The following is a 25,703-nucleotide window of genomic DNA, read 5'->3' as shown; positions in this document are numbered from 1 at the left end:
AAAAAGAAACTATATCCATAAAATGACTTTCTTGACTTGTTGACTTGAGGAGAAAATAATTTAGTGAGATGCAGTTACTAGGCCTGTTTCAAAATGGAAAAAAAATACTACCCAAGTAAAGTACTTTTGTTCAGTACAATTTTTGAAAAGAAATGTAAGAAAAAATAACAATGCTGAATCATGAATTCCAGTCTGATATGATCAAAACTTTATTTAAAAACAATATGTCACCACAGACTACAAAGTTGCTGTATCGTATATTGCTAACTGAAGCAACTTTTCTGTAGAAAAATGAATTCCTTTAAAGAAATCTGTGTTCAGCAAGAACCAAATATTTAGAACTATGTTAGATTAGTCCTGTCCATGACTGTGGATGCAATAGTTAAATAACCTATTAATCTTACTGTGACAAGTGTTGGTTTTCACAGAAGATACCATGCCATATTTGTTCAAGTGTGCTGCATGTGACTCATAAGTGCCCTTGTGCTTTTGGCTAAATCCCAAATCTTTGCCAGAACTAGCCTTTCTAGACATTTGTATCAAGTTAGATTTCCTCAGCTGGATCACAGCAGTATAGTGCTTTCCCTAATACAGTAATCTTTTCAGCTCTGAAATGTGAACCTTGACAGACTCGTTCCAACTTCTTTTCTGCCTGAGGCCCAAATGTTTGTGCAAGATAACAAATTTCCTAGTTTGTTAGTGATTTAAACTCTCATAAACATAAATTTGATTGCATTATGAACATTTTAAGTAAAAGATTTTAACTGAAGTGTCAGTTTAAATCTTGCTTTGTATTACTACAGTGCCGTTCATCTAAGTCTGAAAGCACTTTAAAAAAAAAAATTTAATGAGGCCTGAAAGTACCCCATGAACTAGGTAAATGTCCCTCCCCCCCCCCTTTTTTTTTTACAGGCAACAAAAACCTGAAAAATAAACATTTTCAATGTATATTGGTCAAGGAAAGAGGAGTTAAAATCCAGAGATGACTTCCTCAGTCTGACTCTAACCATTAGACTAGCTGCATATAGATTGTTGGTGCCAAAGCCACTTGATTTCTTAATGCTTCTTTGGAGTTGAGTTCTGCATCTTTTATCTGTAGCTACAGAGGGTTCCCAATCTAATGGACTCGATGCAGTTTGCTGTACAGTAGGCCAGGGTTGTGAACCTTGTAGTGCTATTTCTGATGAAGCAGTATTTTGGACAAAGCAGCACAGGCTTCAGGAAAAGTGCTGTTTTTAACTCTGTTCCTCTGCAGAGCTTCTGGCTTCTGTGACCTGAATTAAGCTTTGAGTAGACTGTATCTACTAACAAAATAGCTGCTGTTAGTCTATAACCTGAGAATGGCAGACTCCTGCCTGTGGAAATAACCTGTACCAGTTTCACCTGCTTAAGCCTGAATAGCGTAGGGCTGGAAGAACATAGACATTTATAGGGAAATATGCCTTGTCCTCCAAATACAAGAGGAGCTTGCATTACTAGAGTGGGTTTTTTTTTTTCTATAAACCAAAGTGATCCTAAAAAAAGCAAAAAAAACATTGCAACCTGGCTAAGCGTTTGCACATGTCCCTTGAACAATGAAAGAAGAGCCTACATTAGTTCATTGTATTTGTTGGAAGTAGTTGTCGGGTTGTTCCCCTCACCCCAAAATATAAATCCTTTTTTTTCCCCCTCTCATTTTGGTTTTTAGTCCCTCCATTCTTCTTTCAACATCTGGACCACATTGGCCGACGGGTAGACCACTATGAAAGGCCTGAGTTATCTCTAGGATCTTATGAATATGTTGCTACCTTGGATTATTGTCGAGTGAGTATTTCCAGTATGTAAAATTACAATTTTATATCAAAACAAACAAAATCCTTTAAATACCAGCATTAGAATAAACACACCTGTAAGCTGAATATCAGAGTCCAGGAACATTTTAGAAAACATAGATAGATGCACAGAATTTGAGCTTACAATACTGTGTTTTGTTCTTTCATGCCGCTGAGTATCAGACTATCAAGTAAGAATAACAAATAGTGCAGCAAAGTCATGGATCACTGGTGTTCAGCCGGGGCATTGGTTTGGTCCTAGCAAGCATGCTGCACCGTCTAGAGGATATAGCTGAAATTCCAAAGCGATGCTGAATTTTAGCTGCGTGTCTTTTATTAGTTTTGAAGGCAGATACATATCTAAATTGCCTTCTCAACTTTGAAAACCTTAGCATGGGAATTTGACCTCTCATTTTTTTCCTGACATGAGTAGTTTTAGTGCTTTGACCAAAAATTAAGTTCTAGTGGAATGGGTTAGTTCTCTTATTATTAACTCACTTAAGGGCTTGGTCCAAGCCTACTTAAGTCACTGAAAGTATTTGTGGCTGATTTCATTAGAGAACTGTATTTGGTACTTCCTGAAGTATAAATTATTTAAACTTTTCAAATTTTAGCTTGGTTTACAAAATTGCAAGTGTGACTTTGTCCGTCTGCAGTATGGATGTATTTTTTCTGTTCTTGCTGACATCGGGCAGAATTTTCTTCCTGTCAGTGGAATAAGTGTCAGTGGATTGAGGTAGTAATAAAATTAAGAAAGACAGTTGTATCCTGTGAAGTCTTGAAGTAGATACCAGTAACTTCCACAGACTTCAGACCATCAAGTTATTGCTGTTACAAAAGAAATCAACAGACTGTTTAGTTCTGGTTTCTCACAAGGGGACTGGTCCATAGTCCAGTGAGATCCCAGAGATCTGCTTTATGGATTTCTTTGAGATCTGGGTTAACCCCAGAACAGGAGAGAACTGAGTAGCTGTAGTGAGGCATTACAAAAATAAAGCAAGGGACCTTCAGTTAGTGTTCATCAGTGTAGCTCCATCAAATTCAGTGAAGCTCTGCCGGTTTCTGGCAGCTAAGCTTTTGAAAATTCACGTGTACTGAAGGGCTCCATGTCGTTTTCACAGTTCTTGTTGTCTGCTCTAGAGCGTGATCCTACGTGATGCAGCCTCTTCACAATGCAGCTTTCAGTGCGGTGGCTTTTGCCATACAGTTTAAACCATGGAGTTTCCTTGATTAGTCCAGTATGGTCTCTCTTTTTGTTGCAAAGACCTGTTGTATAAACTTACTGGAATGTTTAAAAAAAAAAACAACACTGTTATGAAATACAGACTTTCTCTGGAAATGTAAAGTCATGGGTTGTAGAGAAGTTAACGATGTTATTTTGTATTTCATTTTTCATTTTGCTCTAAGTTAGCAAAGTTTAATTCTTTTCTACGTCTAGTTTAAGACCAAAACTGAAAAGTCATTTCCTTTTGTGCTTATCAAATGACAAGGATGAACAGCTACAGAAAATGTTAACAAATAACAGCTGTTTTGCCTTACTGTGCTCCTGCTAAGCAGATGTGGCAAGAGCACAAGTTCTCATTTCTACCATATATATGTCAGAAATTAGGCAAGGATTCTTTATAAATGGTGGTGTGATATGGGAGTTTAAAAAATAGTATTTGATACAGTTTTTGAAACTAGCATCCAAATACAGAAAACATAACAGCTTTTAAAAATACCACCTGGTTTTATTTAACTAAAGTTAATCCTGTATTAAGTGATTCAAATGAAGTGAGATCAAGGATATAATATGAAGTTTAGTGTAAAGTGTGCCAAAGGTACTATGGATGAGTCATAATTAAAGGGTTAGATAATTTTTTAAAAACAGTTTTCTGGGTTTGAGTTATAATAAGTATAACTCAAGTGGCCAGAACTTGTGTGAAGGCTGTGAAATAGCATATATGACTATAATGGAAAGTTGACCAGCATTTGACACCAATTAATGACCACTACTAGTTTAATGAGAATTAGGAAAACTGATCTTAGGCTTATAGCAAGGACTGTGAAGATTGTTGTTATGCTTGCTTTTCCTGGGTACATCTGTAAGCCTTACGTTGCTTTACTGAGGAACAAAAACTACATCTTGCTTCTTGTTACTTATAGAAACTTGTCACAGTACTGTATGTTCATGATTTGTGTGCCACTTACATTATGAATAAGAACTTATGAGTAAGAAGTTATGCCCAAAGGAATCCATATCAGTCCAAGTCACTGCTGTATATTCAGCAGTTACATACACTGAATGTAAGTTTCATGCTTTATATATCTTGCAGAAGAATAGCTTATTCTTAAAAATACGGCTTTCTCAGATGTCCAGAGTGCACTGGTGCATGAGACAGACAGCCAGCCACGATGTAGATGGTCACCTCTTAGTACTGCTAAGGACTGAGATATTTTAACTCTGGTTTAGCAGCTAACTGGTATTTTCTGTTTCCATGTTGGTTAGGAATTACTTAACAGTTGTTAGGGGCAAATGCTAATGAAAACTAAATATTTATATTAACAAAATGTTATTGTGTAAGTGTACAGGGAATGCAAAAACTGTATGGGGTACAGAAAAGAGCAAAAGACAAATTTATTTAAAAACTTGAATTCCTACAGAAATTCCTGCAGTGTTTCATCTTATCTAATAAGCTGTTACTCTTTACATATTTTATTCCATTAGAAGGTTATTTTCTGGTAATTGTGTTTTATTCCAAGGATGGTCTTTGCCCAATATGGGTCATCTTTCTGTAATAATTACTATTTATGATACATAGCATTTTTCAGACTACTGAACACTAGATTGTCTTGATGGTACAATCTGTAAATTTTATTTGTTGGACATAACAGGGCACTGTCTAATTTTTCCTGTGAATGATTTTTTTTTTCTGTAGAACAACAAGCCTCCAAAACCACCAGCTTATATCTTCATGATTGATGTATCATACAGAAACATAAACAGTGGCCTTGTTAAACTTATATGTGATGAACTGAAGACTCTGCTAGATAAACTTCCAAGGTAAAGAAACATAATTGTACTTTTCTTAACTTGCTACACTGCAGTTTTCATGAAGCTTTGCACATTGAGAGGTGATAACAAGAAAGCTCCAGAAAATGACAAATTTTACAATACAGGTATTTTTTTAGGTGACAGTGACCAAATGTTAATTTTAACATTGTGACTGATGTCTGGGTGTACTATATGGATAGAAAGAATCTGTTCTAATTGCAGATAGAGCATTTTTTCTTTTCCTTTCTTGTAGTGAACTCTAGTGGTATTATCAGCTAAATCCCAGCTTGTAGCTTGCCTTTACTTGCTGTAGTTCTGTTTATTGCAATGCTGCTTTTCTCATGAAATTAATCAGGGAAGTATCGCTTTAACAAACCAGAGTACTCAAAAATGTCAAGTTTCTCTAAAGCCAAAATGTTAGTGGTTTGGATCTTTAGCTCTTCGTCATTACTTAGCAAGCTTTTAAAGCTTCTTGCTGTGAGAATTGTCTGCCTGGTACGTGTCTGAGAGGGGAAACAAATCTCGTAAGCAACAAACCTTTTATGAAATATAGCACATTTACTTTGTGAGTGTTAAACATGCAGCACTAATATTACTACTGATTAATATTAGTGGCAGTATATTTTTTTGTATAGCTTTCATTAAAATGTAAATAATGCAGGCACATAGTTAAATGAGACCAGTGAGAGTCAGACTGAGAAATTAAGTAGACAAAATATTTCTCAGTTAAAGCATATAAAGCATTGAATGGCCTATAGAAAGGAAATAGGTTCCAGATAACAATACTGGCAGGGGGGAGAACAGGCTTTAGAAATGGAAAGAGCAAAGTGAGGAAGGGCAGGAGACAAGATCCTTGAGGTAATCTGGGATATGGTATAAATCTTTCTATCATGTTTCCTCATTGGATCTCAGTGCATGAAATAAATTCCAGTCCAGGGTGGGGACTCAGTTTGTCAGACATGGCCCATGTAAGGCCATCTCACAAGGACTTTGTTATTGAAAATTGAACTGGAGACACAAGTGTTTGATATTATCCTGAACATATCTCAAAGCCTTCCATCAGGATTGCACATCACTCCGAAGATGATAATGAGTGTGGTAATAAAAAGCAGTTGGCGGTTTAGAAACACGTAGGCTTGAATAAGGGAAGTTAAGGAAAAATGAAAGCAAGTGCCTGTCCATCATCACAAAGATGACATATATTAATTCTTATTGCGCCAGGACTCTGCAGAGACGTGCTGCTAGCTAATTTGTCTGCAAGGCCAAAGTTTTTTCATGTCCACTGAAAAAAATGAAAAAAAAAAAAATGGCAGGCCATTCATTTTCTTCAAAGACTAGTGTGTTGTCTTTAAAGAGTAAGACAATTACTGTAAGGCACTCCACCAAAATTTGCAGTGAAACTTTTATTTTGGCACTGTGGCATGAACTTCACTGTGTGCTCATTTTCTGGTGCTGGAAACTGACACCTGGAAAAATATTTTACTGTTATCCCATGAGGTGAAAGCCCTGTGCTGGGAATTCACCCTGTGCTTGGATTTCCAGGAACCCAAATCTGTAAGAGGAAAGACTTTGGATAACAAAGTAATGCGCGTAACAAAAAGGTCGTTGCTGTAAAGGCTTGTGCCAGGTAAGCCTGTAAGAATGGCTGAGAAGTGGGAAGTGGGAAGAAGCTGGCAAAAAATGGATTAAGGTGGGTATCTGAAGTGTCCTTGTTGAAAGGGCTTTTGTGCTGTTGTAGACTTAAAGCATGGCAGAAAATACATTTTCTGCTTGCTTAAAATATTAAGGCAGAAAATCAGGCTACCAGTTGTGCAAGTACAGTTTTTAGGTGCATAATTTAAAAACATTTGAGTACATTCCTGCACTTATGATTCAAATGTCTCATTTTGATACTTTAAAAAGAACTAATTAGTGTGTGAGCTACATATGCTATTGGCTCCCATGTTCATAACTAATCTTTAAAACTATGATAGAAGAAATTGTATCTTACGAAGTGTGGCAATAAGAGCGATATCTGATAAAATTGTTCCAAATACCTGCTGTGTAAAAACTTTGTGACTAGTAAGAAGATGTGTGTATTTCTCTTCAAAGTAGGAAAGTGCTGCGTGTGCAGAAAGTTAGTAATATCTTGTCCTCATCAAGCTCCTGAGTGCTCCCTCTTAATCATGTTACTAACAAAATAGTAGTGTCTGAGTGGCAGGGAATGATTAGAAACGTAAATTCAGAAATGTTGCATTTATCTAGGAGTTGGAATATCTTTGAAGAATTATTCAAAATATTTCCTAATGGGGCGTTTCAGCATAGAATATTGCTTTGTTTTAGATCAAAGTAGCCCCTATCTCGTCCAGCTGTGTTCCCATAAAACAGGAATGGGGGATTAACATTCTAGACTGACATGAGAGTTACAGATTGTAGACAAGAAAAATGATTTCCCTCCCAAGCTCAGGGTTTTAGATGAAGCTTGTGAACTGCCAGTGGCATTTTTTTTTTGCTCTGAAGAGAAACAGATCTGATAGCCATGAAGAAGTGTGACAGTATTTTCTATTTGCTGTAAGAAAAAATAAATTGGAAGTGCAGGGAAAGTCTGTCTGTGTTGTTTCCCCTCCTAGGTGCGAGTTTCGATTCTGCAAGCATTTGTGGAGTCATGAAATGCAATTTGTTGATTGCAAGGGAATGGGGTGGGGGCCTTGTCATTGATTTTGGTGGGGCCAAGGCTTTACGCTCTTTAGTAGGGTAAGTATTTTCAAACCCTGGCTTCTTTACTGTGGTGTATTTATCAGAAGTTCAGGATGATTTTAACATCCCCTTGCTACTTCAGAGGTTAGAGTGAAGGGTAAATAGCATATTTTCTGCCCTAATTTCCTTATTATTGGAAATACTGGTATTATACCAATGTTTTGGTATGGTAGTAACATCTGTGTGAGTCTCTGCACATTATGGTATCCTGTCTGTTGATTAGCGTATTTCTTTGTGTTAATTTTTTGTGTTAATTTTTTTATAATCATAAATCTTTACTAAGTGACTTCTTTTGTGAACTAAAAAAAACCCCCAGTAATGTGAGCCCAGCTATTTGTGTGGTTCCAGTTGCTGCAATCTCAAAGAACTTTATGTCCACCAGTAGGTATATAGCTCGACAGCCTGGTGAGGTTAAAAAACAAAAATTCCCTTTTTACAAATGGGTAACTGAGGCACAGAGAAATTAAATTATTCCTAATATCATAAATGAAATCAGAGGCATAGCTGGAAATTAAATGGGAATTTCCAAGTTTCAGTGCCTTAAATATGAAACTCTTTCCCCTCAAAAAAACATGCATTAGACTGCAAACTCAGTATGTGCTGTTTTTGTGACATGCCCCCATAAGATAAGTTTATCTAAGAATAAACATCCTTAGATGTTTAATGTTGCAGTACAGAGAATATAGGCTGACCTTTGATAATCACTGGTACCGTAGACTTGGCATCTGGCATTTTTGGTGCTAAAGGCCTGGTTTGTCATTAACAAGAGGAGCTTCCTAATGGCTTACTGATGGCACAGTAGCCCGTTGCTTAGAGGCATTAAACCCACAAAGACGCAAACTGAGCCTGCTGCTGGCAGGGTGCCTGCAGGTGTAGTTCGCAGGAGCAGCCTGCTATCTTCAGCTGGTCTGGGAACTTAGGAGCAGTAAGGAGCAATTTCTACAGTGCGTTTTCTGCATGATATGCAGCTGTGGAGGGTCTGAGAGCCTTTGCTGCTTAAAAGCAGTCCTGCAGAAGATTGACCCACCAATGTCCAAAAGTCACCAGATGGTATTCAAGCATAATTACTATTCTAATTAGGCATCCATCATTAGTATCGTTGAATTATAATGTATTCTAAATCAAGCTGATTTTCTGATTGTGTCTTGTAACTAATTGTCCTGTTCTCACTTTTCCATGTTTTTGAGGGCAGCAGTTTATTCCCTATCTTAGGGACTCTTGACTGTTTGGATAGGATGCACAGTTGATAGGGTTGACTTTCTTAAAAAAAAAAAAAAAAAAAAAAAAAAAAACCACAGTGCTTGATTTAATTAGGTTGTTTTAATTTGAGCTAAGGCAAAGATTGGGGCCATTACATCTAGTTGTTTGGTATTTGGTTTGTTAGTCCGCAGTGTGGATAACGATCTGAAAGCAGCCTTACATTTCAAAGGAACGCTTTTATTGCAAGGTCAGTGTTTCAAAATTATATCCAGTTGTTTTTGTTTTTCTTGCAGAGAAGAGCAAGAAGAATCCTCAGCAATTAAAGTTGGTTTTGTCACTTATAACAAGGTCCTTCACTTCTTTAATGTAAAGAGCAACTTAGCCCAACCTCAGATGATGGTGGTCTCAGATGTTGGAGAAGTTTTTGTTCCTTTGCTGGATGGTTTCCTTGTCAACTTTCAGGAATCACGATCTGTCATTAACAAGTAAAATAAAACTATCCTGTTCTTGAATAGGAGTTGAATGCTTATGCTATGTGTTAGCCTTTTAGTAAATCGTGTCCTGCAGTCTGGGGGAGGGGGGAAGTGTTGTGCATGTATTTATCAAAATGCCTTAGGAGCGAGCAGATGTTTCAAGTCATGTATTTCCACCTCTGAGGCAAAGAAAAAGTGGTATCAACAACCACTTGAACAACCGTTCAGTTTTACTTACTGCATGCTACCAGTTTTGAAGCATTGCAGTTCATAGAACTTTAAAATTCCTATTTTGTTTCATTCTGGCTGGGATCCTAAGAAATTGAACAACCAAAATTTTTTTTTTTTTAATATAAATTTGTGTGTTCCTTTGTGAAGACTCATCATATTACAGGTTTTGAGGATTATCCCAACTATGCTAACCACTTGAAACACTGATCCTTTCCTCTTTCTTAGCTTGTTGGACCAGATTCCAGAGATGTTTGCAGACACTAACGAGAGTGAGACTGTCTTTGCTCCTGTTATTCAGGCTGGCATGGAGGCGCTAAAGGTTAGATGTTCCTCTCTGCAAGAGAACCAACTCTTTAATTAGGACAAGACTTGATAATCTACAGAAATTCTGTCTGCTAAAGGCTAGTGCCAAATCCTCTTACAAATCACAATGGGAAACGAGAAAAAAATCATTGATCGTTTCCAACACTTATGTTCCATTATTCTAACAGTATGTATGAACTGCTTTAGTCAAAAAACACTGGCAAGCGTAGCATCTGTTTCCAGATTTTGCTCATTAAGGGAAACCAGTCCCTAGAGTCTATTCCACATGGAGTGGATGTTTAGGAGAAGATGGGGAGCAGGAGTCAGTCTCTTCTTGTTCAGCATTTGAGAGGGAGAAAAAGGTCTTTAGTTACTACAAGAAAATTATTAGATACTCTGGTTGTCTGCACAGACATCTTGTCCTTGTACACGTGAAGGGCAGGAAAAGCATAAGACAGCGTTAGCCTGCCTGTCCTCCAACTTCTGCTGACTCTTCATGCAAAACAGGAGATATTTATGACCATGGAACTGGGGGGGAGGGGAGAGGGTCCCTTTAACCGACAAGTTTTCACAGCTTGAATACAGCTGAAAATGAATCCGCAGGTCAAGATGCATCCCCAGTGCTTTCCGTATGCCAGGGACATCCCCTACAGTGCTGACATTTTCATGGAGTGCTGCCAATTAAAAGAATGACACCATGGTTTACTGCAGGATTTATAGGGGCAGAAAACAGCCAGTGGTGTTTTAAGAGTTTAGTTATCTGTGAGCTTGTATACAAGTGAAGCAGACATTTTGAGTAGATATATTTGTTAAACTGAAAATATATAGCATTTCTCAAAGTTGTTTTTTAAATATTTACTTAATATCTGTTCTCTTGTTTTTTATTCATAGTCCCAGAAGGTATGTGTACAGATGTGTTCGCTTTTACAAAATGAATTTAAGAGTCATAATTGTTCACTATGAAAGAAAGTAGCTCTAAATTAACCTATTTAACTCAACATTTTAAAAATGTAATTTTTAAGGATTTTCACTCTGAATTTTTATATGAATATATGTGTGCTTGGGAAAACAATTCTTCTCTAAAAAAACCCAACATGGTTTATATTCATATTTGAGATTAATTTTGGTATATTTTTAGAAAGAAGATATATGCATTTTAGAACAGTTGCCAGAAACATTATCAGTAGTAGCTTACTGTTGATACTGCTATTGTTTGCATTTGTGCCATAACAATGAGATTTCTAGTTTTCCCAGAAGAATGCCACAGCTTATTTTGAAATGTGGAATATCCTTATCTTGCGGACACCTTATGATCTGGAGGGGAAAGAATAGCAAAGCTGTTGGGAGCTGATTTGTGTGCGTAGTCTCAGTTATTGCAGTTTTAACATAGATGTGCAGTTAGGCCTGGTTGTTTTTCTTCTTTTGGGTGGGGAAAGGACAAATCATGCTTTTCTCCTTCCTCTCCCTTCAGCCAATATCTTCAATAGTTGAAGAATTCAAAATTGCTAATCAGTTTTTGTTCCAATTAGCTGTCTCAACAGCAAGAGTGAGCTATAAAATATTTTCTGAATTTTGGTGGAAAAGTGTGTTAGCAATACAAAAATGCCTGTGGTACTGTTACTGTTGTTATTCTGTTCTTTGGAATTTAAGGATTGCTGTCAACAGTTTGCCATCTTGGTTGGCAAATATATTTCTCCTTACAGTTCTAACTAAAAGTGGAATACTTGAATACAACTGCCATTTACTTCATTTCTTGGTGACAGGAGGAAATGTTAATTGCAAAGTTTGATACACCTGCAATTATTAGTATGGATTTGAATGTGGAATTTAGTACAGGAATGTAATTGTCACTCTTCTATAAAAATATAATGAATAGCAGTGCACCTAAACTGAACAAAATACTTTTTCTGCTAAATTACATTTCCATTTAATTTTATCCAATTTAGTATTTTTATTTTTTACTCTTGTTGCTTGTTGCATAATACTTGTATTTAATTGAACAGTATGTAGGAGATGCACTCCTAGTTTTGCCTGTGCAGAAGTTACTGTAATGATGCATGATCCAACATGTCTATGCTAGATTAAGTTACTGACATAAAACTTCTGGTTCTTTTGGAGACTTCATTTCCATCAAGAGCTTGGTCTCTAAATGAATTACTTAGCTTAGAAAGACTTACAGAAAGTTTACACTGTGCTTTGAGACTCTAAAATGTATGAAAATTAGGCTCAGCTGTTGATCTTAGCAGAAGAATAAAATGCCAATATGGTGTCTTTGAAACAGACTGCAGAATGTGCTGGAAAACTGTTTATCTTCCATTCTTCATTGCCAACTGCAGAAGCACCAGGGAAGCTGAGAAACAGAGATGACAAAAAGCTACTCAACACAGATAAAGAAAAGGTATTTTCTACTCAGAGTTCACAATGGACTGCTATGAAGTTGAATTTCTTTAATAGAGCCTTTTTTTTTTCTCTTACAGAGATTGGTTGTATAATTTTTATTATATTCCATCAATATATTTCATTCTCACTTTGCCTGATGATTTTAGATGTAGTGAACAAATATATTAGTATGGGCCCTACAGGGACACTAAAGAAAAACTACAGTAAAGCAACGTTGCCTACCAATAAAGGAAATGCACCAGCTGCAAATGTAATTCCATCCATGAAGAACCTTTGCTCCCCTGCTGGTTTAGTGATTTTGTCCTCTAAGAAGGTACCGAGTTGAATCATTTTATATGAGTATTCATGGAACGTGTAGAAAGGACAACATGATTTACATCTAATCCATGTCTCACTTAAAACTTCCACTTCATCTTTTTTTTTTTTTTTTCAAGTGAGCATTTGGATTTTGACTGGTTATCAACAGTATCTAATGTTATGACATTCATATTTTTTATTTCTGTGCAGACACTCTTCCAGCCCCAGGTAAATTTTTATGAGACCTTAGCCAGAGATTGTGTGGCTAATGGCTGCTGTGTGGATTTGTTCCTCTTCCCAAATCAGTATGTGGACGTAGCTTCCATGGGCCTTGTCACAATGTACACTGGAGGAACGCTCTACAAGTACAACAATTTCCAGGTAAGTGGTGCAAGTTTCTTACCTGTCAGATAGTAACACCTGGGGATTTGTTGTTTTTCTTTTCATTTTGAAGTGTGCTTCCACGTCTTAGCATAAAAGTGCAGTGACTCTAGAGAGTTTACTTATAACCCCCAGGAGATAAAATGCAGACTTAGAAATGACAGATCAGGCTCAAACAGAAATCTTGAAACATTAATTGTACTTCTAAATAAGTTGGTTAGTATCTTAAAATGAAATCCACTTACTTAAATATGCCGGCATCTGAGTAGGGAAGCCAATTACTCCTGTAATAAATAAAAATATAAATGCTTATGATAAAGACCAAAAAAAAAGCCATAAGAACTTTGACTTGTTTGTTCAAAATTACCTGGGAATTTTATGGGGAATAGGGGACTTTCTCTGTGCTTGGAGCTGACCTGCAAAAGCATTTTCTGCTAAGGAAACAAGGCTACCCTGTAATTCTGGAGACTGTGCCCTAAACATCTAGCTAGCCTGCAGGGTAAGTGATGTTACTGCAGATAGAGTTGATTGAATAGGAATTCTAGATGTCCACACTTAGTAATGAATTGGTGGATACTTGCACATACATATTTCTGTTAATGAAGTAACAATCAGCATTTTCTATCCCTTTTTAAAGGAAAAAGGAGATGTTAAATATGGAAAGACCTTCCTGGATATGGGGGGAAGGGTTGGGTTTTTGCTGTTTTGCTGCCACCTAGTGGTGAACTGCAACTTTTGCTTTGCGTTTCTAGCTCAATTCTGATAGCCCGCAGTTCCTAAGTGACCTCAGGAAGGATATAGAAAAAAAACCCGGATTTGATGCAATAATGAGGGTTCGAACAAGTACAGGTAATGGTACCTTTTGGGGATGGAAATTAACATGAATGCATACGATAATATGTAATTTTAAATAATGCAGTACTAGAAGTCTTATACAGATTATTTGTAATATAAGGCTTCATGTTTTAAGTTCAGTATGCACCTCTTGAAAAGTAATTGGATAGACTGATAAAACAGATGGATATGCCCTTATTATGTATACCTAATTTTCACTTACTCGTAAGGCTTCTGATGATTATGCATGCATCCTGGGCTGCAAGTAAGTTGTATGAAAACCAGTGTTGTTACTGGACACATACATGTCCCCTCATTTTCTAAATACTTCAAATGAAAGTAATGCTTCTACTTTTCAAGTGCTCGTTCTTACTTCAAATTAAGTATTTGAGGAACCCAAACACACAAAAGTTGCCAGGTCAATGGCACAAAAGGTTCTGGGTGTCTCTGAGTCAGATCACAGCTCCACAGCTCATCAGCGCTGCTTGTCTTTTTCTCCTGCCCAACTGTCAGAAAATCAAAGATCCCTCCCCTTGCCATCCTTCCAGGTGGACAGTGCCATCAGCAGGGCTGGCTGGTGGCACCCTTGAGAACAGGGAAAATGGTTAATAGTTTGCTTAGTAAGCAAAATTTAATGAACGTCAATAAAAGCCAAAAAATGTCAATTTTATTTGCAACTGTTAAATAAAAGGATACAGTTGTCTTTTTATCTGCTTGTAGGTTTCAGGGCTACTGACTTCTTTGGTGATATTTACATGAACAACACCACGGATGTAGAGATGGCAGCAGTTGACTGTGACAAGGCAGTGACAGTAGAGTTCAAGCATGATGACAAACTGAATGAAGATAGTGGAGCCTTAATTCAGGTATAAAACTTAATGACATGTCATTTCATGAAATTATGAGCAAGAACTTTTGCGACCATAATAAAACAGTCATGGTGTAGGACTGATGGGAGCCAGAGACAGCTTGCCCAAGCTCTGGTGGCATAATACCACTAACAGAAAAAGGTTTTAACTAACTGACCAAAGATTGCATCTTACCCAAAAAGCACACAGCAGTAAGTATGTTATTGCTATCTCACTAGTAAACTAGAAAGCGTTCCAAGTATGTCAGATAATTCCGTCCGCAGCTGAGCTGCGAACCAAGCAGCTGTTCTCAGAGCATGCACGTTCGTACAGTTAGGGGACGCAGCAGTGAGCTGGACAGCCAGAACAGCGTACATCTGAGGGATCTGGACATGAGAAGTAGGAATGTTCTTTGTGATAATTAGTGTGTTTAACTACATTTATACTGCATGTTCTATTCAGGGATACCAAAATGCTTTCTGAACATTTGTTGAGACCTTATCAGCTATTTTTCCATTTTACAGCATAAGTTTGTTTAGAATATGAGACTCTTAAGTATTATATGGAAACCATTACTGCAGTGGCATTCTTTGTTGAAGAGCAGTTCTCTATGGCCAAACATAATTTCCAAACCTATGGACCACTCAGTAACCACCAGCAATGGTACCTTATGCAATGAAATACCTTGCTTGCAAACTATCAGCTAGCTGCCCTGCTCCGTCACTCTCTGGGCACAAGCGCTAGAGCCCCTATGACACTCACCAGCCGGCATCGCTGCGTGCTCTGCTGACTGACTCAACGTGCAGTGTCATCTCCTGTGCGGAGATGGCACTGCCATTTGCTCAACTCAGTAACCCCATCACATCGCATCTGACCAGCCGCAGGAGCATCCCTCTGATTGGTAAGAATTATGATAGGAATTATGCTATAGCATCAGGAGCTTCATCCCAACCTTGAAAATACCAGGCTCTTCCAAAGCTAATGAAACCTTTGCTTCCATTCTTACTCCACAATGTAAGCTTCTATCCTCAGTAGCAGCTCCTGGAAACATAGATTAGGCAATAATTCAAATTGATACATCTCTGCCTAAATTGCCAAGAAACTTATGATAGTCCCATTCCAAACAAAAGACGTATCCCAAAGATGTATCATCAGATGATGGGAGGTTGACGTTTGCTATTTTAGGTACTTATTCATGACCTTTTTCTTATTTAATAACAGAAAATGTTACAGTTTGTAAGGTTTTAAAGTTAAGCCATGGAATTGCCTGAACTTTTGTTTCTGTTCTGCTTGAATTTTTGTTGTCCCTATAAATATACTTTATAACTGAGCAGTTGATCCTTGTATGAATATAGTACTGTGAAGCATCCAGTTTGGTATGTCTGAAGTCATTTGCTAGAGACATGGTACAGTAGTGACAGGGGATGTACATGCCTTGTAGATGTTACACTTGCATCTCTTTCATATGGCAGATACTTGTGAAAGATCTAATGCAAGGCTGACTACAGCGATCTGGAGTCTCTGTGTTTACCCTGCAGGCTCTAAACAAGATGATGAGAATTCGCATTTTATTGTGGTGCTAGGAAACAAAAAGTGCTAGCCTGACTAATGCAATACCAGTAAAATGTTAGCAGGCAGGAAATCTTGTTCTCAGTTCCTTTATTTTTCATGCTTGGGAAGAGTTTTCCTAGATGCCAGCATTATATTTAAACAAAATAGAACTGGAGTCTTAAGTAAACTCTTAAATTACCCTTCAGATTTTGTTATGCCAATCGTAGATGCAGGATACGGGGTTAGCTGGACCTCTGGTTTGACTTTATAAGCGTGTTCTTATTCATGTAAAAAGACCTACTCAGCTTTTCAAGATTAGCAAGCTTTTCTGGGTAGTTTTTGCCATGAGATAATGTGATGGGCAGAGTACTTCTCAGAAGGCCTCCCATTTCTGTAGTGTCTTTTCAGTTGCATTTGTTTGCTGGCTTTTGGTAATAACTTATTCAAATATTACACAGTTACAGATTTTGATTTACAAAGTTACTGTCAGCTGCCTCTTTTTTTTTTGGATGATACCATTAGTGTGTGGCAAACAAGAAAGTAATAAGCCTTTTGATTAGTCATATTTTTTTCTAATTTTAAGGCTACTAACTTTTATAATGCATTTACATGTCCAGTATACTTCCATAGGAACTATAGGCATGTTGTTCTTATAGTTCATGAGCACTGCTAGGTGAGGCTGTCTTCAGATGTAATCATATGCCTTTTATGCATAAAAATTTGACTCTTGCATGTTGGAAGTTTTGAGGATCGGCTTTTTGTTTAAAAAATAAAACTGAATGGGAATTTGTTCCTGTTGTTGCAGTGTGCTGTCCTTTACACTTCAGTAAGTGGGCAAAGACGACTTCGCATACACAATATAGGTTTAAACTGTAGCTCCCAGTTAGCTGATGTCTACAAGACCTGTGAGACTGATGCACTTATCAACTTATTTGCTAAGTCAGGTAAAGTTATGGCAAATCAACTTTGTTTCCTTTTTTCTCTGGGGCAGAGGAAGGGGGAGAAAGGGAAAGCAAAATGATTACCTAGTGGGAAATCATGTTTTGCAACTTGCTGCTCAAAGCTTGAGTATCTCTTGACTCTTAAAATGTTGTAAAATTGAAAAGAGAATTAGATTACATATTGTAAACACATCTGCCTTAAATGTAATGCTTGGGAAGGTAGCCAGAAGCATAATGCAGAAAGCTGTATAGGCACAATAGTGGAAATGCACATTCTTCGCTGTTTCCTGCTATTTACACTCAAGTTCTCCCTCCATTATAATGCAGACACTATATTGCTTTTTTTGCATGGTATGGACATTGCGTTGTTCTTTTTTTCAAAGATGAATAAATATCCTGTAAGATGCTGTAAAAGAGACTAAAAGCAACCATAGACATGAGCTTAGTAAAATCTAGCAGATACAGATACGTAGGAAGTGCATGTCTGTGTTGAGTGTGCTCTGTTGTTCTTCTGCATTTGTAGCTTTCAAAGCCATTCTAAGCCAACCGCTGAAGACGGTCAGAGAGATCCTGGTGAACCAGATGGCGCACATGCTGGCCTGCTACCGCAAGAACTGCGCCAGCCCCTCGGCAGTAAGCCAGGTAAAACCCACCTGACATAAAACCTTCCCACCGAGGCTTTGCAGCAGGTGAAGGACCACCGCTGTGCCATGAGAAGTGCCAGAAAGGAAGATCTCAGGATAGGCTTTTAATTTTCCTTCAAACATTATTAATGACAGGTGGGGTTAAAGGGTAGCAATTATAACATATTGACTGTTGTTCTGCAGCACATGGCAGGGGCACTGAGGAAACTGATGCTCATACAAAGGAAATCAGACAACCTTTTTCTGCTTGCTGGAATGATGTGCAGATTTACAGCTTTCATTTTTTTTTCCTGTTACCTTTTTAAAAGATTTTAATGTTCTAATTTTCCACAGATAAGAATGTTGTCCTCAAAAGATGGAAATAACATCATATCTTGCTACTAACACAATTGTGAATTTGCATGTAGGTTTCTCAGGTGTGCTGGAGGGAGTGATAAAAACCTGATGTCTACATGATGTCTACATGCCCAACTCCTAGGAAAAAAAAAATCTGTGGTGGTTTTCAAATTAAGATCGTCTGTTAACTCCTGTTAACTCTTTTATTTACTAAAGGGTAGTAAGAAGCTCTATGAGTCTTACCACTTTTATACCCTACTACTTGAAAATTCTCTCAAGTTGACACTTTTTTTTTCCAAATTATGACAAGTTCACTAATTATCAGCTTACTCTTGTATATACTCAGATCATTTGTTGGGGGTTTGAATTAAGCAGGAAGGTGCTTTCAGATCCTTCCAGCAACTGTTTCTGACAAAAAATCTATTTCCAGTTCAAACAAATACCCAAAGATGGCTGGACCGAATTCTAATCTTGTAAGCATTTGAATTTAACTTTTTATTATTTTTCTCCTTCTGGCAAACCTCAAAATATTTCCATATCTTTTTCAGATTTTTGAGGCACTTCAAAAGAGCAGGAATAGTTGGCTTTTTTTCTTCTTTTCTGAATTACAGCTGGAGATTTTGTACATGAATGAATGATAAAAAGCTAGTTAATAGCAAAGCAGGACTCCCACCATTTTGGCAGCATTCAGTTTAGATCATTATTTCCTTTGGTCTCCCCTTAACTACATTTTTTCTAATTCTTTCTTCTTCTTGAATGTAACTTACAGATTAGAATTAGCACATCCCAATTACATGACTCAATGCAACACTAAACTCCTATAAGCAACATCAGTTGTTTCCTTTTACATTATTCACCCTTGTGTTTGATATGTTTAGGCTTTTACATACCATGCAGTGCTTCTACTAATCAATCACAAGCCTGGGCAATGAGTAAGTCTTTTAATCTTGGTGAGAACCAAATTTGTTAGGAACAATGCCAAAGAGAAGAACTTACCCTGGACCTTCTTTTCCCTCCTAAATTGTTCAAAGGAAAACCACCCACTTTTCCCCTGTGACTTTGCTTTAATTTGGTGTCTAAAAATGAGTTACAGAGGAAAAACAGTGATGAAGAAGGGGACTATTGTCTATGTGCCAAGTAACTTAAGCTTGTTATTGATTAGCCAGTCACAGCTGCCACATCTGGTTTGAAACAGAACATATAAAAGTTTGTTTCTAGTTTTTTGTTTTTAATCAACGAAAACAATTAAGCAGTAGTTTAAGTGTTTGAAAGTCCAGATGTCTTTGCCCAGGTCAGAGGATAGATTCAGTAACAGACTTTCTCTGCCTCTCAGCTCATCCTTCCCGACGCAATGAAGGTGCTGCCAGTATACATGAATTGTTTGTTGAAGAGCTGCGTGCTAGTCAGCAGACCAGAAATTCCAATGGATGAGAGAGCTTACCATCGGCAGCTGGTCATGTCTATGGGGGTAGCTGACACACAGCTCTTTTTCTATCCCCAGCTTTTGCCAATTGTAAGTATATTATATTAGTTGCATGTCTTTTCCTTTTCTGTAAAACTATTTTCAGTAAGTTGTTTAATTATGCACCATTTTAAGTTGGCTGTGTAGATGCAAAAGAAAGATTTTTTTGTGGCCTAGATACATGTCATGAATTGAATTAATTATGTTTTTACTGCTACCTAGCTGCTAAACTAAAATGAAGAGGGAGGGGAGAACCCCTAGCCTAATGAAAATGGGGAAATAACATTAACTCACTCCGCATCAATCACTGCATATTAGCATTCTGTAAGAATTTCACTTTTTTTTAGCAAGGTCCTTATGCAGGCTAATGAAAGAAGGATGCTAGCTGACTATGTCTATGACTATGTCCTTCTGCTTGTGATTGATAGGTCTTCTGTTGCACACAGCACATTACCAAAAAAATAAATAAATTACTTCTAATTCTTCTAATCTGAATGTTTTCTGGAAAGAAACCACCATAAGCCTTTTAACAGTTGCTTTTTCAGTGCCTAAGGGTGTGCTTGAGTCATCCTGAAGCAACAGTTTGAGGGCTTTTCCTCAGCATGACCAAGCTGGCACCTCTGAGGTCTTTTCCTCCACAGCACAGCCTGGATCTGAAGAGCGACGCCGTCCCAGCCGCGGTCCGCTGCTCTGAGGAGCGGCTCTCAGAGGCCGGGGCCTTCTTTCTGGCCAACGGTCTAAACATGTTCTTGTGGCTGGGAGTCAACATGGCCCCGGAGCTCATCCAAGGGCTCTTCAATGTGCCATCCTTTGCACACATCAGCACAGAGGCTGTGAGTATATGAGAGGAAACTAGTCTGTATTTCAGAATTTATAATTTAGTAAGAAGAGGCCACTAATCAGACAAACTAGCAAGGGGGTTTTGCAGCATTCATCATTCAACTAAAAGGAGAAACTGTGTTAAGGGACCAAAAAGTAATACATAAAACCTGAACAAGCTGTTACCCTCTGGCCAAGTACAGGAGAGAACTTTCCACAAACCTTTAAAAGATTTTCACATCTTAAATTGTTACTGTAGCAGATTAGTCAAATCCTATTGAATGTGTATTGCTCAAAGTGGAACAAAACACTTTGCTATAATTAAAATTGCTCCTGTAGCCTGAACTACTTCTGAGAAGAAATCTTAATATAGTGATTATTTTAAACTGAAAAATGGCTTAAAGTCAGATGAGTTATTTTACCTGCTTTAATGAAGGAGATGATTACATTTCCCAGTTTAGAATGAAATCCATGGTAACCCCCATCCTAAATATTAGCAACTTGTCTTGTATGAATTCATAAGAGATGTGATTGGAATGTAACAGCTCTGCAACGCTTCCATTTAACAGACACTACTGCCTGACCTGGACAATCCATATTCTAAGAAACTTAGGTCAATAATGGAGCATATCCAGAGCCAAAAGCCCTACACTATGAAGGTAAAAAGACTTCCTCTCTCCTCCAACACATTCCTCTTACCTGCTTAAAAAAAAAACCACCACAGCACTGGCTTTTACAGCCACAGGTAACCTGTCAAAGCAAAAGGTTTTGCAGCACCAGAAGTTTTTGCAGGGGCTGGTGAGTTCCAGCATGCGTGCTGGGCACAAGTACCTCAAATGTACTCAACTCTCAGTCAGAAGTTTAGGTGTCCTGGCATAAAGAAAGATTTTCAGAGGCAGTCAGTCTAAAGGTTGCTGGTTTTCTCTGCAAACCTTACTTCAAACTAGGCGCTAGGTGGTAAAGAGGCAAAAGACTGAACATTTCTAAGAATTAGAATTGTTCCTGAATTGCTGATGGTTATGTAAGGGATGGGTGGGGGGGTGTTCTACTGTAATCTGCCTTAGAAAAAGCCATAACTCTGTGTTCAGCAGAGTACAAGTACAGTAGAGTTTTATATATATAAACATATACATTTATATTATATTGGTATGTATGTACACATATAAAATAAATACACATATAAAAAATATGCAGTATATGTACACGCACATCTCTCTCTCCAGTGTCCATAACTACAGCCACTGCAGTGTGGGAGGTTTATTAGTTTTGGGGGGTTGGGAGTTCCCCCCAGTAATGTTCATAATAGATACAGGAAAGCAGTACTGCTAGTTAATGAATGTATATTAAAAATCTCTCTTTTCAGCTGATGATAGTGAAACAACGGGAGCAGCCAGACATGCTTTTCCGACAGTTCCTAGTAGAAGACAAGAGTATTTATGGAGGAGCTTCTTATGTGGAATTCTTATGTTGTGTCCACAGAGAGATCTGCCAGCTGCTCAATTAAGGAAGCCTGAGTATCATTTGTGTGGTTTTGTTTTGTTTTTGTTAATTTGCAAGAGGGGCAGTAGCTGGTGCCTGAAGGGCAGCCCACAGCTCCACCGTACCTCAGCATTATGCTGTGCTTTACTGAACCTTTTCAGTGCTCTTTTTGTACAGTTTCATTTCACACAATCTCTCACTACTTCATTTACTTACCTATTAATCTGTAGAATAGGAAGTTCTGCACTCAGGTATTAAATCTTTTGGGAGTGTCTTGACTCTAGGTTGAATTGCCCAATTTCAAACTGTCAGAGCTTCAGAGCATATGGTATGCATTTTTAATAAATTATAATTTAGAAAACTTTTTCATTATTCCTTTTGCTAGCCATAAATTGTATGATAGCCAGGAAAGATATCCAAAAATACAAAAGCTATATAGAAGAAAAAGTTAAAGCTTTTTTTTTTTTTTTTAAATGAGGGCATATAGTTGGATTACTTTTACAGTAATCATGTAGTTCAAGTACTTTAAGACCTTTCTGTAAAGCTGATCTCTTCCTAAAGCATACTGGGAAATAGTCTTTTCTCCTGGAAGGTACAAATATTAATGTCTACAGAAACAGAGCTCGGGCTAGCCTTCCACACCCATGGTTATCCAGGCCACAACCACCTCAGCTCATAACTGGACTTGAACATTTTTAATAATGGACCACAGGTAGAATGGTAAACAAACAAGTCTTATTCTAAGGGTGGCAATTAATGCCCCGGTATTATGGTACAATTCCCTAGTCTTAAGGGCAGTAATTAATTTAGCATATTTAATTTACATTTTCAGAATTTAACACTTGTTAAGCTTTGTTTAGTGTATTTGCTAACTGGAATACTCCCACTACAATATTTAGCTAAACATTTGGCCCCTCAAAATTTCAGTGGCAGGTCAACCTTAAGACAGTTGATACATAAAAACATTATTTGTGGTGCTATAAAAGGAAGCCTCTTGTTTAATACAAGTTTCATCACAGTGACTCCAATGACTGATTTTTTTTTCTTTCCAAAAGTCACTGCTTTGAAAAACAAACATCCAATAGTATTTAGGGTAGAATTTAGAAAGCCAGAGTCTTTGGAAGAGCTGTTTACCTCATAGTTTAGTCTGTTCATTTCTTTAGGACCAATATGTCTCTGCACATGAGATTTGAACTTTTTCAAACTTGAAAAACTATAAAGATTAGTGTTTCAAAGAAAGCAAAAAAAAAAAAAAATCCACCCTCAAACAATAAAGGTTGAGCTCCATAAGAAAATGTGCCTTTTAAGAGTGGTAGTGTCACTAATTAGTATTAATTATTTTGACAAACAGGTAAGTTTGGCAGCTTAATTGAAACAGTTGAATCCTTGTGCGTTTACTAAGAACTTTTAAAACAAGTGGATATATTACAAATGGATACTCAGACTGAATTCAGCAGCTGTCAAGAGCAGCACAGTTTGGCTGAAGATAACATTAACTTGTAAAAAGTATTTGTTGCCATTCCAGATCATTGTTACTTTGTAAAATGACACCAGCAACTTAAATATAAAGACATGAGCAATTACTAAATTGCGACAGTTGAGTGTTTATTCTTTCATGCACTAAGTTTTCTAAATTTTTTGGCTATCAATCAGCTTCTGCTGACAGCTATCCATGCTTTTTTTTTTTTTAAGCCGCTAAAAAACTAAATACTCTAGGACACTACAGAGTGTTTTTAGGACAACTAGCATGGTGAACTGGACAGGGTTCATGCAGCTCCCCTGTAAGCCTAGAAAGATGACACAAACACCTGGTTCTACTGACTGCAGTTCCAGGTAACAGAGCAAAGTTTCATTAGCAACAATAATTATAATTCCTACACAGCATCAAGAAGATTTTGATGTGTGTCCAATTAGTAAGTCCTATGGGTTTGGCCATGGTAGGTCACCTTCTCCTACTTAAAGAAAGGCCAGCTTATGCAGCAGCACAGGGTTTTCAGTGTTGGTTTCCTATGTTTGTTAGCATCAAACCTGACTGATAAGGAGACCCTCTGGAAGGGCAAATGAGGTCACAGTTGTCAAACAGACAGATACAACCTAGTAGAAGTTTTATGGCAGATGAAATGTTTTAGAAAAAAATCATTTATCAAGTAAGTCAAGAAACCAGAAGATGGTGCAATTTGCCCATAACGAGTCAGTGTACCAAGAGAAACACTTGCGTTCAGCTGCTGCGCAAGGTTCATGTCAGCCAAGACRAGTGAGAGTTTCCCTTCAGAGGGAGGAAGGCAGCAAGCTGCTCAAACAGGAAGACAGCCCATGCCTCACCCCTCCTTGCTCAGAACCCACTTCCTCACCTTATTGCATGTTGTTTACCAATGGCCAGAAGATCTTGTCTGTACCACAATCACATGCATCTACTTTGTCATTTCAGGCTGTGCAACACTTACCCATGGCTTTAAGGCACCTGTTTTACACCTATAATTCCTAGAACTCTGGAGCAAAGTCAAAGTTATGTATTTTCATATTAAATCTTGCTTCAGAACATAGCAGCAAGCCAATTCAGCACTAGTACTACACACAGATGGCCAATATACTTGGCAGCATGTTTACCACTTCCCCAAATCCTATTTGGGGGTTACAAATAAAAACTGAGATGCTTCAGTAACTGTACAAGACTGACAAAGTAGCAGGTGTTTCATTTTACTACCTCTGCTAGGAAGGAGAGCAAAATCTCTAGCACAGTTCCTTAATCTCATCTCCATCATGTCAAAGACTTAAGGAATAAAAGATTATGCTGTCTGAACTTGCATTTCAAAAGAAAAGGCTGTGGTAGTGCAGAAGCCAGGTGACAGTTCCTCTGTACTTGCTTGCAGCAAATGGTCACAGTCATGAGGAAGCACCACGGAAAGGCACCAGGCAGGGGCATCTCACCTCCCTGATGCAGGTAGTTTAAACAAGCCTTCCCACCCCGATGTCTTGCAAGTCACTGTGAGGCATCAGCAGCACCCAGGCAGAGGAGGCAGGAAACCAGCTGTGCTGAACACTGCAGTCACACACTTGTATCCAACTAACCTTTGCTCCTGTTCCACTAGGTGGGGATACCAGGCAACAGAAATAACTGCACTGAAAAAAATCTTTCTAAAAAAGCTTAAGACTTGCATTGATCTTTACACTGCATTCATCTTACTGCTAACAGATGCTTTTTTTTTTTTTGTATGTTTACAAAATTGATCATCAGATAAATCAATTGAATTAAAGCTATGGAGAAGGAAATATAATAATTTGACAATTTACTAAAAAAGCATTTAATCTACTAATTAGATTCAAATAGACTTTAAAAGCAATACAGGCTTGTCAGCCTAATCATGCATTTAAGAAAGTATGTTGCCCTCCCATCAGTGAGATCTTCTATTATCGCGAGTTCATGCATGCAGGAATATTCAAATAAGTAAAATACATGAACTAATGAAAGGCTTTTGGTCATTTCCCTCCCCCCCAGAAGCCAGCACCCCCAATCCCCACAAAATGTTTTGCTGACTAAGGTATCTTACTATCGCAACAATTTCTTTGCAACTTTAAGGCTACCAAGCCTTTTTAATTTTAGGCATGAGAAAAGGAGCACTCAAAAATTACAATTGCAACAACCAAAAACAACAAAACACCACTGATTCCAGACACTTGCATCTCCCTTTTTCATAAAAATTTTGCTTAGATGGATAGAGGCAGGGGTACAGAATAGTTTTTCCTCTTGGGCCACAATCCTCCTTTCTGTGGGAGGCGTTCAGCAAGCTGTATTCAGGTTTATTTTGTCAGAGGATGGAGACACCTCAACACCCTTCAACATTAAGGGAGTTAAGATTTGAAGAAAAGCCAAAAGAAAAGCAGAGCTCAATCAGAAGTAGTGTGAAACCTCACTCCTTTCTTTT

The 25,703-nt window shown here is 37.8% G+C and overlaps 1 protein-coding gene across 2 annotated transcripts in view; it reads left to right on the top strand.

Moving 5' to 3' along the window:
* The window catches only part of SEC24D (SEC24 homolog D, COPII coat complex component), a 57,220-nt gene extending 33,852 nt beyond the window's left edge, over positions 1-23,368 (top strand). For both annotated transcript variants that reach the window (XM_026081404.1, XM_026081403.1), the window contains exons 10-23: positions 1,688-1,803; positions 4,730-4,854; positions 9,075-9,266; positions 9,711-9,804; positions 12,070-12,186; positions 12,696-12,866; positions 13,619-13,715; positions 14,421-14,566; positions 16,905-17,043; positions 17,564-17,682; positions 19,354-19,533; positions 20,124-20,315; positions 20,871-20,960; positions 21,665-23,368. In XM_026081404.1, the coding sequence (XP_025937189.1) occupies positions 1,688-1,803; positions 4,730-4,854; positions 9,075-9,266; positions 9,711-9,804; positions 12,070-12,186; positions 12,696-12,866; positions 13,619-13,715; positions 14,421-14,566; positions 16,905-17,043; positions 17,564-17,682; positions 19,354-19,533; positions 20,124-20,315; positions 20,871-20,960; positions 21,665-21,805 (1,919 nt within the window). In that variant the 3' untranslated portion in view covers positions 21,806-23,368. The remainder of the gene's footprint in view (positions 1-1,687; positions 1,804-4,729; positions 4,855-9,074; positions 9,267-9,710; positions 9,805-12,069; positions 12,187-12,695; positions 12,867-13,618; positions 13,716-14,420; positions 14,567-16,904; positions 17,044-17,563; positions 17,683-19,353; positions 19,534-20,123; positions 20,316-20,870; positions 20,961-21,664) is intronic.
* The last annotated feature ends 2,335 nt before the right edge of the window (positions 23,369-25,703 follow it).

This window comes from Apteryx rowi, unplaced genomic scaffold (genome assembly GCF_003343035.1).
Source record: "Apteryx rowi isolate R43461 unplaced genomic scaffold, aptRow1 scaffold_55, whole genome shotgun sequence".
Classification (NCBI taxonomy): Eukaryota; Metazoa; Chordata; class Aves; order Apterygiformes; family Apterygidae; genus Apteryx; species Apteryx rowi.
Note: the sequence above shows the minus strand (reverse complement) of the source record. Positions and strands in the feature narration are given on the sequence as shown.